The 15228-nt window shown below is 56.1% G+C and overlaps 1 protein-coding gene across 1 annotated transcript in view; it reads left to right on the top strand.

The window, feature by feature from the left end:
* Nucleotides 1-14700, top strand: part of NPR2 (natriuretic peptide receptor 2) — a 36484-nt gene extending 21784 nt beyond the window's left edge. The window contains exons 4-22 of the mRNA XM_081881396.1: nt 1571-1706; nt 3216-3310; nt 3562-3688; nt 3938-4022; nt 5454-5574; nt 5804-5878; nt 6000-6077; nt 7286-7390; nt 7616-7687; nt 8117-8276; nt 8515-8676; nt 9534-9702; nt 10439-10585; nt 11432-11555; nt 13079-13147; nt 13292-13466; nt 13655-13753; nt 14020-14111; nt 14387-14700. Coding sequence (XP_081737522.1) covers nt 1571-1706; nt 3216-3310; nt 3562-3688; nt 3938-4022; nt 5454-5574; nt 5804-5878; nt 6000-6077; nt 7286-7390; nt 7616-7687; nt 8117-8276; nt 8515-8676; nt 9534-9702; nt 10439-10585; nt 11432-11555; nt 13079-13147; nt 13292-13466; nt 13655-13753; nt 14020-14111; nt 14387-14449 — 2154 coding nt within the window. The 3' untranslated portion in view covers nt 14450-14700. The remainder of the gene's footprint in view (nt 1-1570; nt 1707-3215; nt 3311-3561; nt 3689-3937; nt 4023-5453; nt 5575-5803; nt 5879-5999; nt 6078-7285; nt 7391-7615; nt 7688-8116; nt 8277-8514; nt 8677-9533; nt 9703-10438; nt 10586-11431; nt 11556-13078; nt 13148-13291; nt 13467-13654; nt 13754-14019; nt 14112-14386) is intronic.
* The last annotated feature ends 528 nt before the right edge of the window (nt 14701-15228 follow it).

Genomic DNA, 15228 nt, shown 5'->3' with positions numbered 1-15228 from the left:
AGATATATAAGCTAGGTGTCAAATGGTTCCTTAAACCAGGGTTACGGTCACCAAAATGGAATATCTGGTTGTCATTTTGGGGCAAGATGGCTCTAAAGTCTTATTTTTCAGATGATGGACTGACTGATTGATTACCAGTTAAACATCTGGCTAGTTCAGATGACAACCCTGAGCTAGGTTAAGAATTTTGAGAACTTCAAGAAGAAAAGTCACTTCGAGGGACAGTCCACATATATCCTGGCCTATTCCTGCAGGAGAGTATTAGTGCATGAAAGCAGTCCAGAACCAAGGATCCCCAGGCCTGCAGATGGTGGAGATGTCAGGCGCCATCCTGGCACCCGGGCATCTTCACTTGGTCGCAAGTGGCTGAGAGCCGGGTGCAAAATGCGCCTGGCTAATTTTGAACACTGCAAAGAGGGTGTGGTGGGAATCTGGAGGAGAAGGAATGTTCTTCCTCAGGGGCCATTTGCTGAAACCATAGAATGGCAGAGCTGGAAGGGATCCAAAATGTCACCATCACATCCAACTGCCTGCAATGCAGGAATCACAGATAAGGATTCCAGAGTGCAGCCCTTCTTCTCTGTAAAAATGGACATTTTGGTTGGGGTGGAAGGGGAGTGGAACTGGGAGGCCTGAGAGGAAGTCCCTGTGCCTAAAGGGGGATTCCTTCCGTGGGACATTCCTGCGACATCTTCTGAACTTGGCCAACAGTGAGGGCATAAGGAGACAGTTGCTGTGTCCCTTTGGGTGCTGGTCACCCTTGACCCCCAGGACCTGAGAGGGATGGAGGCTGGACAAGGCTCCTCCAGATCCACTGCTGAGTCCCAGGGGCTGGTGGGGCTTTAAGGGCTGGGCCTCTGACAAGGCTGTGGGAATGTTCAGGGAGGCGTGAGAGGATATATTGTTTATTAATATCCTTCCTAACTTGGGCTAGCAAGTTCCTTTACTTAGCAGAGTTTTACATTTCCCTTTTAAACTCACAGCAGGTAGCTGGTTGCAGGCTTGTGTAAGCCTCTCACTATCAGGTTCCTGGTAAATTCCCTTATATCCCTCTTAAAAGAATAAACACACCACAATCTTGTGTAAAGTATATAACAGAAGTTTACTCACATTATCAGTTCACAGTTGGATCCCTGAAGGCAGACTTAGTTACAAAGTGTATATATATGGATCTACCCCATATAGGGGGTTAATCCCAGCGACTGCAGTCTGGCAGTCACTGCAGTTCACACGACAAGAGGAAGACGGAAAAGAGTGAGGTTTTGCTTTTGTTACCTGCACAGGTAAGGTCACACCCATCTCTAGTCACATGCAATAGGAAGTATGTCCCATCAAGTAGGAAACAGGAAGTTCTGACTGGCTGGACCAAACATCCCCTTGCATGTCCACTCTAGGAAAACAAGGAATGTTGTATTTGACTGCTCCTTATGTATCACATCCCACAAAGGCTGGTGGTGGCCATGATGAGAGTGTCCATCTGCCTCCTGGCTGGGCCTGGCATCTGCCTCTGCTTGTGGGCCTTCAATCCCACCCACGCCCTCTTTCCTTTCCCTCTGCCCCCCCATGGCAGAAGAACCTTGTGGCCGGCTGCTTCCACGACGGGCTCCTCCTCTACGCCATGGCCCTGAACGAGACGCTGCAAGAGGGCGGCACCAAGCACAACACCAGCCGCATCCTGGAGAAGATGAAAGGGCGCAAGTTCCAGGGTAACTGGGCGCTGGAGGCCGGCGGGGCAGGGCAGGGCGGGGCGGGGGGCCTGTGGGGGGCAGCTGGCCTGAGCGAGGACAAGGCAGGCAGGGGCGGGCTCTCACGCTTGGAATGGGTCCCCAGAGCATGATGATGTGGGAGTGTTCAGGGTGGCAGGAGAGGATATATTGCTTATTAATGCATTCCCCTTTACACAGCAGAAAACTTGTTGCAAACTCATGTGAGTTTCTTAAGACAATACGCGATTCAGTCTGGCTTGTCCAGATTGAAATGTGTCCTAATATTTTCCTGGTAAGACCCCCTGAATCCCTCCTGAAAGAATAAGGACACCACAGTCTTATTCATAAGCAACAAAAAGAAAGTTTACTCTTGATCAGGCAGAGCACAGTGTGATCCCTGAAGGCAGGCATACAAACAGGTTTACCCCATAAGGGAGATTTACCTTAGTGGCTGCAGGTAGCATTCCAGCAGTTCACAGGGCAAAAAGAGGAATCAGGGAGGTGTGCTGCATGACTCGTCCTTTTGTTACCTGGACAGGTGAGGTCACGCCCCCCTTCTATCACATGCAAAAGGAAGGATGCTCCAGCCAGGAGGAAAAGGAAGTTTTGACTGGCTGGACCAAACATTCCCTTACATGTCTCCTGTAGCATTTCAAGGAATGTTGTACTTGACTACTCCCAGTGGATTACATCCCACAGATGACAAGGCAGGAGGCCATCTCTTCCTCCTCCTCCTCCTCCTCCTCCTCCTCGCCCTCCATGTTTCATGAGCTCTGCCTCCATGATCAGAGGCCGCCGTGCTTCTGAACACTAGTTCCTGGAAGCCACAGGAATGGAAGCGTAGAACGGGAGAGCTGGAGGGGACCCAGAGGGTCAGCTAGTCCACCCCCCTGCAATGCAGGGATCACAAAGAAAGCTTCCTTGTCAGATGGCCATCCAGCCTCTGCCTGGAAACCTCCAAGAAAGGAGAGTCCCATGGGGCATCAGGTTGGCCATTGTGAGAACAGGGTGCTGGATGCTGTGGGCCCCCTTTGCTTCATTCAGCAGGATCTCCTTACACTCTTATTCTGGTAAGAAAATAGATCGCCGTGACCCATGTGGGTAGGGGAAATTTTAAAAAAATCAGCTGGATACCTGAATTCAAAACACAGAGCTTTACACACTTTCCAGTGTGTTACTTACAAATTCCAAGGTCTGATTTGTGCATTATTCCAGGCAGCAACTAGAAGAACGCAGGTAGAAAAGTCTTGGGTAAAAAATACAGATGGCTTCAAATACAAGCTCTAATCTTAGAGCACTAGGTTACATGGCAAGAAGAGAATGTGAGGGACAGGAAGAGAAGGCTTCACTTTCTCTCTCCAGTGAAAAGGGGGCATGACCCACCTGAGTCTAGGAACACAGCTCTATGATCTTAACCCTTTTCTGCACTAGCTAGCACTCGTGCATAGTTGGGTTTGACTGCTCCCCACATATAGCCTCCTCTCTTTCCTGCCCTCCTCCTGCCCACAGGGGTCACTGGGACAGTCAGCATGGATGACAACAATGACCGTGACACAGACTTCAACCTGTGGGCCATGGCGGACGTGGAGAGTGGCAAATTCCAGGTGTGAGTGGGAGCAAACAAGCAGTGTGGAGAGGGTGACCCCAGAGTCGGTTGGGGACGGAGAACAAACCAAACAGGCGCCAGGGAGGAGCCCTCTGGGGAGAAGAAGGGCTGGATCTGGTCCTCAGTTTGGAATGCCTGCCCTTGGGGCTGCCCCAGGGCGAGAGGGGGCTGGGTGCCCACATGGGTGTGTTGGAGCGCGGCAGGGACCCTCTGCCCACATGAGCCAAACTCTTCCCCCTCTCCCCACAGGTAGTGGGGCACTATGTGGGAGCAGAGAAGCAGATGAACTGGCTGGGAGCTATCCCCTGGGTGAAGGGGGCACCGCCGCTGGACAACCCCCCCTGCTTTGACATGGACGACCCCTCCTGTGACAAAAGTGGGTGCCTCTGGTCCCCCGAGGGTTGGCCCTCCCACCTCATTGCACCCCAAGCCTGAGGGTGGGGGACGATCACCTCTCACCTTCCTTTGCTGCCCCTTTTGCCACCCCCCCCAGATAGGCAGCGCTGCCCCTCCCCCCTATGTTTCAGCGAGTCCAGCTGGCCAAAGCGGATCTCCTCCTGAGGCTATTCTGGCCAGGTATGCCAGGATCCTGCCCCCTGGTGCCACTCTGCCACTGTCCTTGCAGGTCCCCTCAACACGCTGGCCATTGTGGCCCTGGGCGCAGGACTCACCTTCCTCATGTTTGGAGTCTCCAGCTTCCTGATCTTCAGGTGAGTGAGCCCCAGGTGAGGCGCACATGGAGCTGGGCGGTGGGAGCGAGGGAGACCCAAGGTGCTCAGGAAAAAGCCCAGTCTGCTGTCAAGGGGTGGCAAGGACCCGCCCCCTCCTGACAGGTGGGGCTGAAACACCATGGCTTGGTTCTGTGCCCACCTGGCTTAGCTCAGATCCTTTGGCTCAGCCGAGTGTTTCCACTGCACTGCCCCCCCCCCTGCATTCTGGAGCTGCCACAAGTGGGGAGGAGAACCAGAGCCCTAGAGTGATTCTGTGAAGCGCACTCCAGCCCTTGCAGCTGCTCAGGACTCTAAACATTGCTTGGCTGATGCCAGCTGGCTCAGTAGCTCTGGACCTGCTCTGGGCAAGGGATTCCCCCCACCCCACCCTGTGACCTTCTCCAAGGACAAGCGGTCTCTCCTTCCCAGCCCTCAGTGTATGCCTGGCCAGACCGACTGGTCCACTCCAATGCCCTGCCAGTCCCAGAACATGTGAAAAGATGGCAGAGCACAGAGGGATTCGGAGCATGTACAGAGTGCTTTCAAAATGGCCACTGTGGAACCACAGCCAGGCCTCAGCAACACACCTTTGTTTCTTCTGTGAGTCATTCCAACCCAGCCTCACACCTGGGACTCCAGAGCAGACAGCAGGACTGTGGGAGACTGAGTGAGGATTAAATCTGTAGATTAAAATTTAAACCACCCACCCCACGTGTGTGGGAGAAAGACAAAAAGCAGAAACACTTCCATGTTTGGCAACTTATTGAATCTTAGGAATTGGTTAGGGATACCTTTTCATTGTGTTCTGCTGCCCTTCCCCCTCTTCTCCCCTTTTGCAGAGAATGAACCACGTTTCTAGTAAGATAAGCCAAAAAAGTTTACTTACGTTTCGACGCAGGCAGCAAAGACAGCAAAGTAATAGGCAGAAAAATACTTCTAAGTTACAGTAAAGTAAAAGTTGGTAGTGTCAAAATAGGGTGTGTGTGTGTTTCTGGAGCTCCCAGACTCACGTCTGCTTAGCTTGGAAGAATGGTGGGAAGACAGAGTCTCCTCAGAGGCAGAAGGAAGTGCAAGGGACTATCTCCTTTGTTCCAGAATTCCCGACCAGAGGAGGCAAAGGAAGCGGCCACACACACAGGGTAGTTTAGTGACTCTCTGTGTACTAACCCTGTGCTTAACAAAACATGCATTTGTGATTTGGCTGCAAAGCCTTTTAGCACTTGTTAGCCAGGACGCCTGAGCAGAGCCTCCATGTTGAAAAGCAGTCTACCTCTGAGTAGGAGAGACAAACCATGTGTGCAGTGGCAGCCTGGTGGGCCTCCCAGAGGAGGCATTTTGGGGTGGGGTGGGGCTCCTTTGAGGGGAAAAGAGAGGCTGGATTTGCAGTGGGCGGGGCTCACCTTGGTCTGACTCCTCCCCCTTCCTCCCCAGGAAGCTGATGCTGGAGAAGGAGCTGGCCAGCATGCTGTGGCGGATCCGCTGGGATGAGCTCCAGTTCGGGAGCTCAGAACGCTACTACAAGGGGGCTGGGAGCCGCCTCACTCTCTCCCTGGTGGGTCCTGTTAGAGCCCCATGGTCTTCCCAATAGACCCCCCACACACACACACTGCCATGGGTCCTCCAAGCCGCCTCCTCCTCTGCTCCTCCTTCCTCTCCAGCAGCCATCTCCCCCCTCCCACCCTTCCGCTCTGGCCTGGGCAGCTGCCCAGCTGGCACACACAAACACACAGCTGCCCAGCTTTTGCCATTCAGGCAGGTGACTCTCTGTCTTCTCTCCCAAGCGTGGCTCCAGTTACGGCTCCCTGATGACAGCACATGGCAAATACCAGATTTTTGCCAACACCGGGCTCTTCAAGGTGAGTGTCGTGCTTTTTGGCCCTCCTTCCTATTTATTGGGGGCTCAGGTTGTGGGGAGCGGTGACGTGGGGGTCCCACCCCTCCCCCTTTCTCCCTCTGACCCCTCTTCTTCTCGGCCAGGGGAACGTTGTGGCCATCAAGCACGTCAACAAGAAGAGGATTGAGCTGACCCGCCAGGTCCTCTTCGAGCTGAAACACGTAGGTACCTGCCATGGGGGGGGGGCGGTTTGGGGAGAAGCCAAGCTGGGGTGGGAGATGACTTGGGGGGGGGCTAGCCTGGCTCCAGCAGGTGTTGAGCCCAGAACCACACCGAGAGCATGTTTGTTGCCTGGGCTGCCACTGCCCCTTTTGGACCAAGCTGTCTTCGCATAAGAATAGAATCACAGAATCATAGCGTTAGAAGGGACCCAGGGGTCATCCATCCCAACCCCCTCCAATGCAGGAATCTCAAGCATCAAAACAGATGGTCACCCATCCTCCACTTTATAAGCTCCAATGAAGGAGAGGTCCACAACCTCCTGAGGGAGTCCTGCTGGATGAGGCCAATGGCCCACCTGGTTCAGCAGCCTCTTCTCACCCATACAGACCCAGTAATCGAGATAGACTGCCTCTGGGTCTGGAGGTTCCATAAGAGACCACAAAGAGCCAAAGGGGGCCCATCTGGTCCAGCCTCCCAAGGGCCAACCAGATGCCTCCAATGGGAAACCCTCCAATGGGAAACCCTCCAGGAGGAGCTGGGCACAAGAGCAGCCCTCTGCCTTCCCTTGGCTTCCAGCAACTGGCATTCAGACACATTCAGAGGCAGAACACAGCCATCCTGGCTCAGAGCCATTGATCTCTCTACCCCTGAAGGAATTTGTCAAATCCCTGCTTAAAGCCCTCTCGGTTGGTAGTGCCGGATTGACGTATAAGCTAAACAAGCTATAGCTTAGGGCCCCACTCTCTTGCGGGCCCCAATTTTTTTTAAAGGAAAAAAACCTGGATGCACTTTGATAAAATACATATTTTGTTATGTGCAAATGGCTTTAGATACCTATTGGGTCCATAAATTAGCATATAGCATATATATTCAACACACAAAACAGCGGCAATTTGTTGTTGACAAAGGACAGCTGGACATAGAAAGGGCCCCATGACCTTCAGGAGCTGAGGGCCTCATCAAACCTCAATCCGGCCCTGGTAGCCATCACTGCCTCCTGCAGGGGAGAGTTCCACAGTTGAGCCATGCAGCCCTCCCTCCTTATGTGTGTGCCTGTGGGCAGATGGAGGAGGGAAGGATGGCACCAGGAGACAGGATCAAGGCATGGGCCACATAAACCAGCCTTTGCCAACCTGGTGCGGACCTTCATGGCCATTCTGGGGGCTCTTGGCCGACAGATGTCCTACCTGCCTCTGCCCATCTGCAGATGCGGGACGTGCAGTTCAACCACTTGACGCGCTTCATCGGGGCCTGCATTGACCCGCCCAACATCTGCATTGTGACTGAGTATTGCCCCCGGGGCAGCTTGCAGGTAAGGAAGCACCTGGGCACAGGTGTGTGTCTGTTCGCTGCATGGCTGCAGCCGGGGAAGGAGGGGGAGGTCACGGTGAGCATTGGCTGCTGCGCCTCTGGCCACCTCCTGGGGGGGTGCAGTGCCCTCCCCAACCCCCCAGTGCTGTGGGAGGGGCTGTTTTCACATGGGGGCAACACCTAACTGCCGCTCTGCTTCATCTCCCCCCCTCCCCCACCCCGACAGGACGTCCTGGAGAATGAGAGCATCAACCTGGACTGGATGTTCCGCTATTCGCTCATCAATGACATTGTCAAGGTGGGGGGCTCAGGAGGTGGCAAGAGGAGCCCCACAACCAGGCTTGGCGGGGGAAATGCAGCTGCCCTCTGAAAAGAGAGGAGCCCCCCAGAGCAGAATGGGCAAATAGCCTCTTTGTGGGGGCTTCAGCCGCTGCCAGGATGGCACCCAACAGTGGGGCCTCTCTGCCCTCCAGCTCCTTCTTGGCCAGCAGTGCCATTATCTCCCAAGCCTTTCCTTGGTTTGGGTCCCTCTGCTAAAACCTTCTCCACTAAGTCCCACCCCCACATGCTCGATCATTGCAGGAGCTGCCACTCACCCAATCACCTGTGTGGGTCGTGGGGCCTGCCCTGGCCTTGCGCCTCCTGGCTTGGGAGGAGAGTGCCCCTTGTTGCTTCGGCTCTTCCTGCAGGGCCTTCTCAGCAGCTTCCCCCTCTCTGCCTGACACAGGGCATGGCTTTCCTGCACAACAGCATCATTGGCTACCACGGGAGTCTCAAGTCGTCCAACTGTGTGGTGGACAGTCGCTTCGTTCTCAAGATCACAGATTATGGCCTGGCTAGTTTCCGGCAGTGCAGTGAGAGCGAGGGCAACCATGCCCTGTATGCCAGTGAGTGTCCTTCCCACCCTGGCGGCAGGATGTGCTATCTCCTGCCTTGCCCCTTTCCCTCCAGACCAGCGAGGGCCTTCTCTGCTACCCTCTCTGGGCTCAGCGAGTGCCCATGCTGCCAGGTTGAGGGGTCCCCACCTCCACTACTTGGGCTGGTCTTTGCCATTGGGAGCGGAGGTGGGAGCCCCTGGCCTCCTGACCCCCACCTCCTTTCCTTGATTTTCCCCCTACCCCCCAGAGAAGCTGTGGACGGCCCCAGAGCTGCTGCAGAAGGGGCCTCTGGTCCTCTCCCCACTGGCCATGCAGAAGGCCGACGTCTACAGCTTTGGGATCATCCTTCAGGAGATTGCGCTGCGCAATGGAGCCTTCTACATCGAGGGCATGGACCTCAGCCCCAAGGGTGAGGGGAGAGGGAAAAGGCGAGCCCCACCCCTGGCCCCTTGGGGGGTGGTGGCAGAGGTGGCAATGACAACCACCACGGGGTCCTTGGGTGTTAGCTCATGAGTGGGCAGGAGAGCCCCTCACAAAGTTGGTCACACTTGGACCACAGCCTATCCTGGGGGTGGGCGCGGGTCCTACCTGGGAGGAGTGCGTCATCTGCCACACCTCAGCACCCACCAGGTATCAGGCGTGGCACTTGTCCGAGCAGCCGGGGAGAAAGCCTTCCTGATCTGGGTGGGAAGTCCTCCCCGCGCCCCACCAGGCCTTGTGTTTAGAGGGGACAATGCTCACAGCTCTGCCAATCACAGGGGAGACACAACTGGCGCTTATGCTGGAAGCACATGCACATTTCTGCGTGAGGAAAAGAGGATGGGGGCAGGCACAGGTGACCTCTTCTGGGTCTGTCCTGAGCCCCCTGCAAAGCCCCCGTTGCTCCGCCTGCCTGCTCTTCAGGTCTCCCCACAGGCTCCCTTGGGCTGTGGCCGCCTTCGCATCCTCGGGAGGAGGAAGGAGCACGTGCAGCTCGTGTTTGTGGCCTGGTGTCCCCGACCGACCGGCATCACTTGAGGGTGATCACGTCTGTCGCTGCTGCTGCTGACCACCCAGGGTGACCCCTCCCCCATTTTGTCTCCCCCGCATCTCCCTCTGACACCCTCAGGGTGCTCATCACGCCCACATCCTCATTGTCTCCGTGGCCCAGTCACCCATTCCGCCCCCCTCACCCGCCCCATAACAGCCTCCCGCCGGCTGGCCGTGCCCCCCCACTCCACCCGGCCTGCGCGTTCACTCCCCCCACTCGCCCTCCCCACCCCGCAGAGATCGTGCAGAAGGTGCGCAACAGCCAGAGGCCCCACTTCCGCCCCACGGTGGACCTGCGGCTGCACAGCGAGGAGCTGGCCCTCCTGATGGAGCGCTGCTGGGCGCAGGATCTGACCGAGCGGCCGGACTTTGCCCAGATCAAGATCTTCATCCGGAGGTTCAACAAGTGGGTGCTGGCCGCATTTTTGTTATGGGGGGCAGGCGTTTTGTTGTGGGGGGGGGGGAAGAACCTCAGCTATGTACTGTACTTTTCCGTGTATAAGACTAGGTTTTTTTCCAAATAATTTTTATTAATTTTTAATTAATAACATTGTAATTAATAACATATCAAATCTTGCCACATCATCTCCGGCTGGTCCAGAGAAAGTCTTTTATTTTTGTTCCTGCGTTTTCTCTGTTATTTATTCCCAATATCACAGTTCCCCTCCTTATCATTGCAGTCCCTGGTATGGAACTTTTCCATCGTGATTAATGAATCCATATTATGTTGGCATGCAAGAGGAAATATTCTTATTCTTGTTGTTATTCTTCAATTGTTTTTCGGCGCAATCCCCCACTGGAAGGATTTTTTCTGAAAAAGTTTTGTTAAAAATTTGGGGGCCATCTTATACACGGATAGTGTATCCCCCCATTTTCTTAATTTTGAGTCCCCCGGAAAAGGGGGCGTCTTATACATGGAAAAATACGGTATTTTTATTGACAGGGAGGGGTGTGTGAGAGCAAATGACGGGGAAAGGGGGGCAGGTTCTGCTGCTGCGGCAGAGTCCTGTCCTGAGCACGTCCAGGAGCTTCAGCCCATGTGGGTGGGGGGAGACCACCCTGATGCTGGAGGAGCCACCCCCCACCCCGATGTGCCTGTGAAGGAGCCCCTGCCCCCCTCACCTGCCCTTCCTGCCCCACAGGGAAGGGAGCGCCAGCATCCTGGACAACCTGCTCTCTCGCATGGAGCAGTACGCCAACAACCTGGAGAAGCTGGTGGAGGAGCGCACCCAGGCCTACCTGGAGGAGAAGCGCAAGGCCGAGGCCCTGCTCTACCAGATCCTCCCCCAGTGAGTCGCTGGGGTGGGTGGGGGTGGAACGCGGACCCAGCCAGGCAGGCAGAGGGGGCGCCAGGCAAGTGCCAATTCATAGGTATAGATGCTGGATTAGTAAGCCAACCACATCTCCATCTAAATCCCTTGGCTAATTGGCAGATTGCCTGCCCCACTTCCCTCTTTTGTTCATCCCCCCCCCCATATTAATTCAATTACCCTAACCAACTGAATTCCGCTAGCCCCCACCCCAATCCGTTACCTTTCAAAGCAGGGGCCATCCTACACTATTTCTCCAAATTATCCTACCCAGTAACCCAGGCTATAAGGGACGCAGGTGGCGCTGTGGGTTAAACCACAGAGCCTAGGACTTGCCAATCGGAAGGTCGGCGGTTCAAATCCCTGCGACGGGGTGAGCTCCCGTTGCTTGGTCCCTGCTCCTGCCATCCTAGCAGTTCGAAAGCACCTCAAAGTGCAAGTAGATAAATAGGTACCGCTCCGGCGGGAAGGTAAACGGTGTTTCTGTGCGCTGCTCTGGTTCGCCAGAAGCGGCTTAGTCATGCTGGCCACATGACCCGGAAGCTGTACGCCGGCTCCCTCGGCCAATAAAGCGAGATAAGCGACTGGACTTAATGGTCAGGGGTCCCTTTACCTTTGACCCAGGCTGCCCCCCACCCAATTCAGTGGGGAGAAGATCTGGGGCCACCTTGAAGGTGGGTACTTGCCTTCGCCCGCCTGCCTGCTGCACTGAGGGAGATGCCCACCCCAGAGGCCCACCCTCACCTGCCCAGACAGTAATGGGTGCGCAGGGGTTGGGGGTCAGCCAGTGGCTCAGTGACTCACTTTGCGTACCCCCCCCCACAGCTCAGTGGCCGAGCAGCTCAAGCGTGGTGAGACGGTCCAGGCCGAAGCTTTTGACTGCGTCACCATCTACTTCAGCGACATCGTGGGCTTCACCTCCCTGTCGGCCGAGAGCACCCCTATGCAGGTAGTGGGGGTGAGGGGGGCTGGGGTGGGGGCCCCTCGTCCCTGTCCCACCAGGCTGGCTGAGAGGGGGGGTGCGCTTGACCTCGCCTACACCCCCTGGCCACACCCCCTCCCAGCACCAGAGGGAGGCGGTTGGTGTCAGGGGATTGTAGGGCTGGAAGGGGGGGGCAAGGGTCATCCAGTCCACTCCCCTGCAATGCCAGATGGCACACGTGGCTTTGACACCTTGGTAGTCTTGTCTTCAGCTTCAGTTAGGGTACCACACTGCTGCGGCAGGTGTCAGGAGTTCGTCCTACACTCGAGTAGGACCCTGGCAGAGACACACGCCCGACTGGCATGTTCTCTCCCTCCTGGTCGTTCATTCGGGAGCTTCAAAAGCTTTCTTCTGCCCGAACATCACAGCGACCGATGCCAACCAACACTGGCACACTTAGGGATCCGCAGAGTTTGTGCATCATGCATGACAGACCTCAGCAACTCAGCTTTATGGCTAAGCTACCCTACTTCATTTACATATAAACACACACGGAGCACTGCAACATGGCTCCCTCCCTCTCTAGCATCAGACAGTAAAGAGAAAGAACAAAGGACAAGAGTCCCACTTCACGGAACACAGGAACACAAACATCCTGTTTCCGTCACTTCCCACTTTGTGGCGTCAAAACATACACTGTCACGTGAAAGACAAAAATCCCATGACTGCAATCACGGAGCAGGAATTCTAACAGCAGGAAGGAAAATGACGTTTCCATGAGCTCTGGCTTCCGTCACGGTGTCTAGTTGAGCCAGAAGCGGTTTAGTCCTGCTGGCCACGTGACCAGGAAAGCTTTCTGTGACAAACGCCACTGGCTCCCTGAAAAGCGAGATGAGCGTCGCAAGCCCAGAGTCACCTTTGACTGGACTCAACCATCAAGGGGTCCTTTTCCTTTTACCTTTACGACACATTTCCCCCTTGGATCAGGTGTAAAGGGAAAATGCCTCGGAAGGTGGTGGACCCTCCTTCAAAAGAGTTTGGGTGGGCACCTGCCAGGGATTCTTCAGCTGTGAGTCCTGGGGGGGTTAGGCTAGAGGACCTCTGGGGTCCTTTCCAGCCGTAAATTGTTTTTTGAATTCTGAATGTATTGTTATTCACGTTTTATACTGTATTTTATGCTCTTTTTTGTTGCATCAATTAAGTGTTTTAAATTTGTTGTTAGCAACCCTGAGCCTGGTTTTCTGAACCGGGAAGGGCAGGGTATAAATAAAAAAAATTATTTTTATTTTTATTACAATTCTATGACTCTAAGCAAGGCACATTGGGGCCTCCATAGTGAAAATCCCCAGGTGGCCCTATAGCGATGTCTGTGTCCCCCTCCTGGTGCTTTCACTCAACCTCTTCTCTGTCTCCCCCTGGAAGCTCACCCCTCCCAAGCTCCCTTGGCAACTCTGCCCCTTCTGCCCCCCATCATTTCATTCTCCCCCAAGATCCTCCTCTGCCCCACTGCCTTGGCTCCCCCCAACTTACCTGAGTGTCTCCCTCTCCAGGTGGTGACCCTCCTCAACGATCTCTACACCTGCTTCGATGCCATCATTGATAACTTCGACGTCTACAAGGTGGGTGCAAAACGTGCCTGTGGGTCCTGGCTGTTGAACCCAAAGCTGTCCCTCAGCCCCCAACCTAGAGCCAGGATTGGACCATATAGCTGTAGGGAAGAGGGGCCCCCTCCCCACTTCTGGCCTGACAGGTTCACCCCACAGGTGGAGACGATTGGCGATGCCTACATGGTGGTGTCGGGGCTGCCGGTCCGGAACGGGAAGCTGCACGCCCACGAAATTGTCCGCATGGCGCTAGCTCTCCTAGAGGCCGTCAAGACCTTTCGCATCCGGCACCGGCCCAACGAGCAGCTGCGCCTTCGCGTTGGCATCCACTCGGGTGAGTCCTGGCACAGCGCGGGCACCGGCAGCAGGTCCTTCACCGGAGGATTTTGAGCAGAGGTCGGGGGGGCTGTCTGTCAGGGACGCTTGCCATTCCTGTGTTGAAGAGGGTGGGTCTAGATGACCCTCGGGGGTCCCTTTGAACCCTACGATTCTAAGCCGCCGCCTCCCTTTGCCTGCCTGCAGGGCCCGTGTGCGCAGGTGTGGTGGGCCTCAAGATGCCCCGCTACTGCCTCTTTGGGGACACCGTCAACACAGCGTCGCGCATGGAGTCCAGCGGCGAGGGTGAGCCCCCTCTCCCCCCCACCCCCAACCTTGTTGAAGTTTCTGCTGCACAGCATTGCAGGGGGTGGACTAGAGGACCTTTGGGAGCCCCTCCCAACTGCCGTTCTATGATTCCCCCACAACTGGTGTCCATCCTCCCTCCCTCCAGCCCAACGTGGATGCTGGCTGCCCCATACCTGTCTCTTCTGGCCCCGTTTTGGGAAGGAGGGGGCTCCCGCTGGCCCTGACCCCCCCCTGACCCCACTCCTACCCCTTGTGTCTTCCAGCCTTGAAGATCCATGTCTCCAGCACCACCAAGGAGAACCTGGACGAGTTTGGCTGCTTCGAGCTGGAGCTGAGGGGGGATGTGGAGATGAAGGTGGGGGTCTCTATCCTCCCTGGGTGGGAGGGAGGGAGGGAGGGGAAGCCGTGTGGCAGCCCCCACCCCACCAGGCAGCCCCCAACCCTTGGCTCCCCCACCAGGGAGGAAAAGGTCGCTGTTCCTGGTCCTCCTGCCCTGGACCTTTGGGAGAGTTGTGGCAAGCTGCTGGAAGCCACGACCCCCTCGGTTTCTGCTGGGTGAGGGGTACAGGTGGGTTTTTTTGGGGGGGGCGACCTGTCCCAGGGCTGAGCCTCTTCTTCTCCCCACGGCAGGGCAAGGGCAAGCTGCGCACCTATTGGCTGCTGGGCGAGAAGAAGAAGAACGTGGTCATCTGATGTGGCTCCTCCCCCTCCTGTGACTCCTCCCACTTATGGGTACTGGGCAGCAGGCTCCTCCCACCGCCAAGAGCCACCGAAACTCCCCTTAGCCTTGGAGCAATAAGGCCCCCCCACCCCAGCCATGAGAGACAGGCGGGCGGACCGAGAGAAGGAAGCACTTGGAGCCCTATCGTCCCCCGGCCATGAGAGGAAAGCGAGAGAGAGAGAGAGAGAGAGAGGAAGAAGATGGGGCAGGATGAGAGCCCCCCCCCCCCCCGGACCAAGATGCGCCCCCACCCAGACCAAGATGCGCCAGCAAGGAGGCCCCAGGAGCCCACAGAGAGGCAGCGCACCTCTCGGAGCACGGATCATCCCAGGCCGCTTGTGCTCCCCACGCCCAGCTGGGGGGCTGGCTGGTTCCTGACCCCCCCCCCCCGCAGGTGGGATCCTGCGCCACAACTCAGCCGGCTGAGCCAACCCAGAGCGCCGCTGTTCCTCCCCCCTCCCTCCGGGTGTAAATATAGTGCAAAATATTTTGTTGAAATACAGACTTTTTAACCTGGGGCAGCCTCTGCTATTTGTCCGGGGTGGAGCAGGGGGCCAGTGGAGGTCGGAAGGTGCCTGGGGGGGGGCAGCCCTCCCTGCTCTCCTTCTCCTGGCCCTGGGAGCCTGACTCCGCTGCCAGATCCAAAATGGAGAGAGAGACTTTGCCTGTCCAGGAGATCCTCAAATCCTGTCCCCCCCCCCCAGCCAGGGACTTCAAGGGGAGAAAAAGACCCAAGCAGCAGCACCCCCAA

Source organism: Podarcis erhardii (genome assembly GCF_964252035.2).
Source record: "Podarcis erhardii genome assembly, chromosome: 11".
NCBI lineage: Eukaryota > Metazoa > Chordata > Lepidosauria > Squamata > Lacertidae > Podarcis > Podarcis erhardii.
This window is presented reverse-complemented; position numbering and strand designations above follow the sequence as displayed.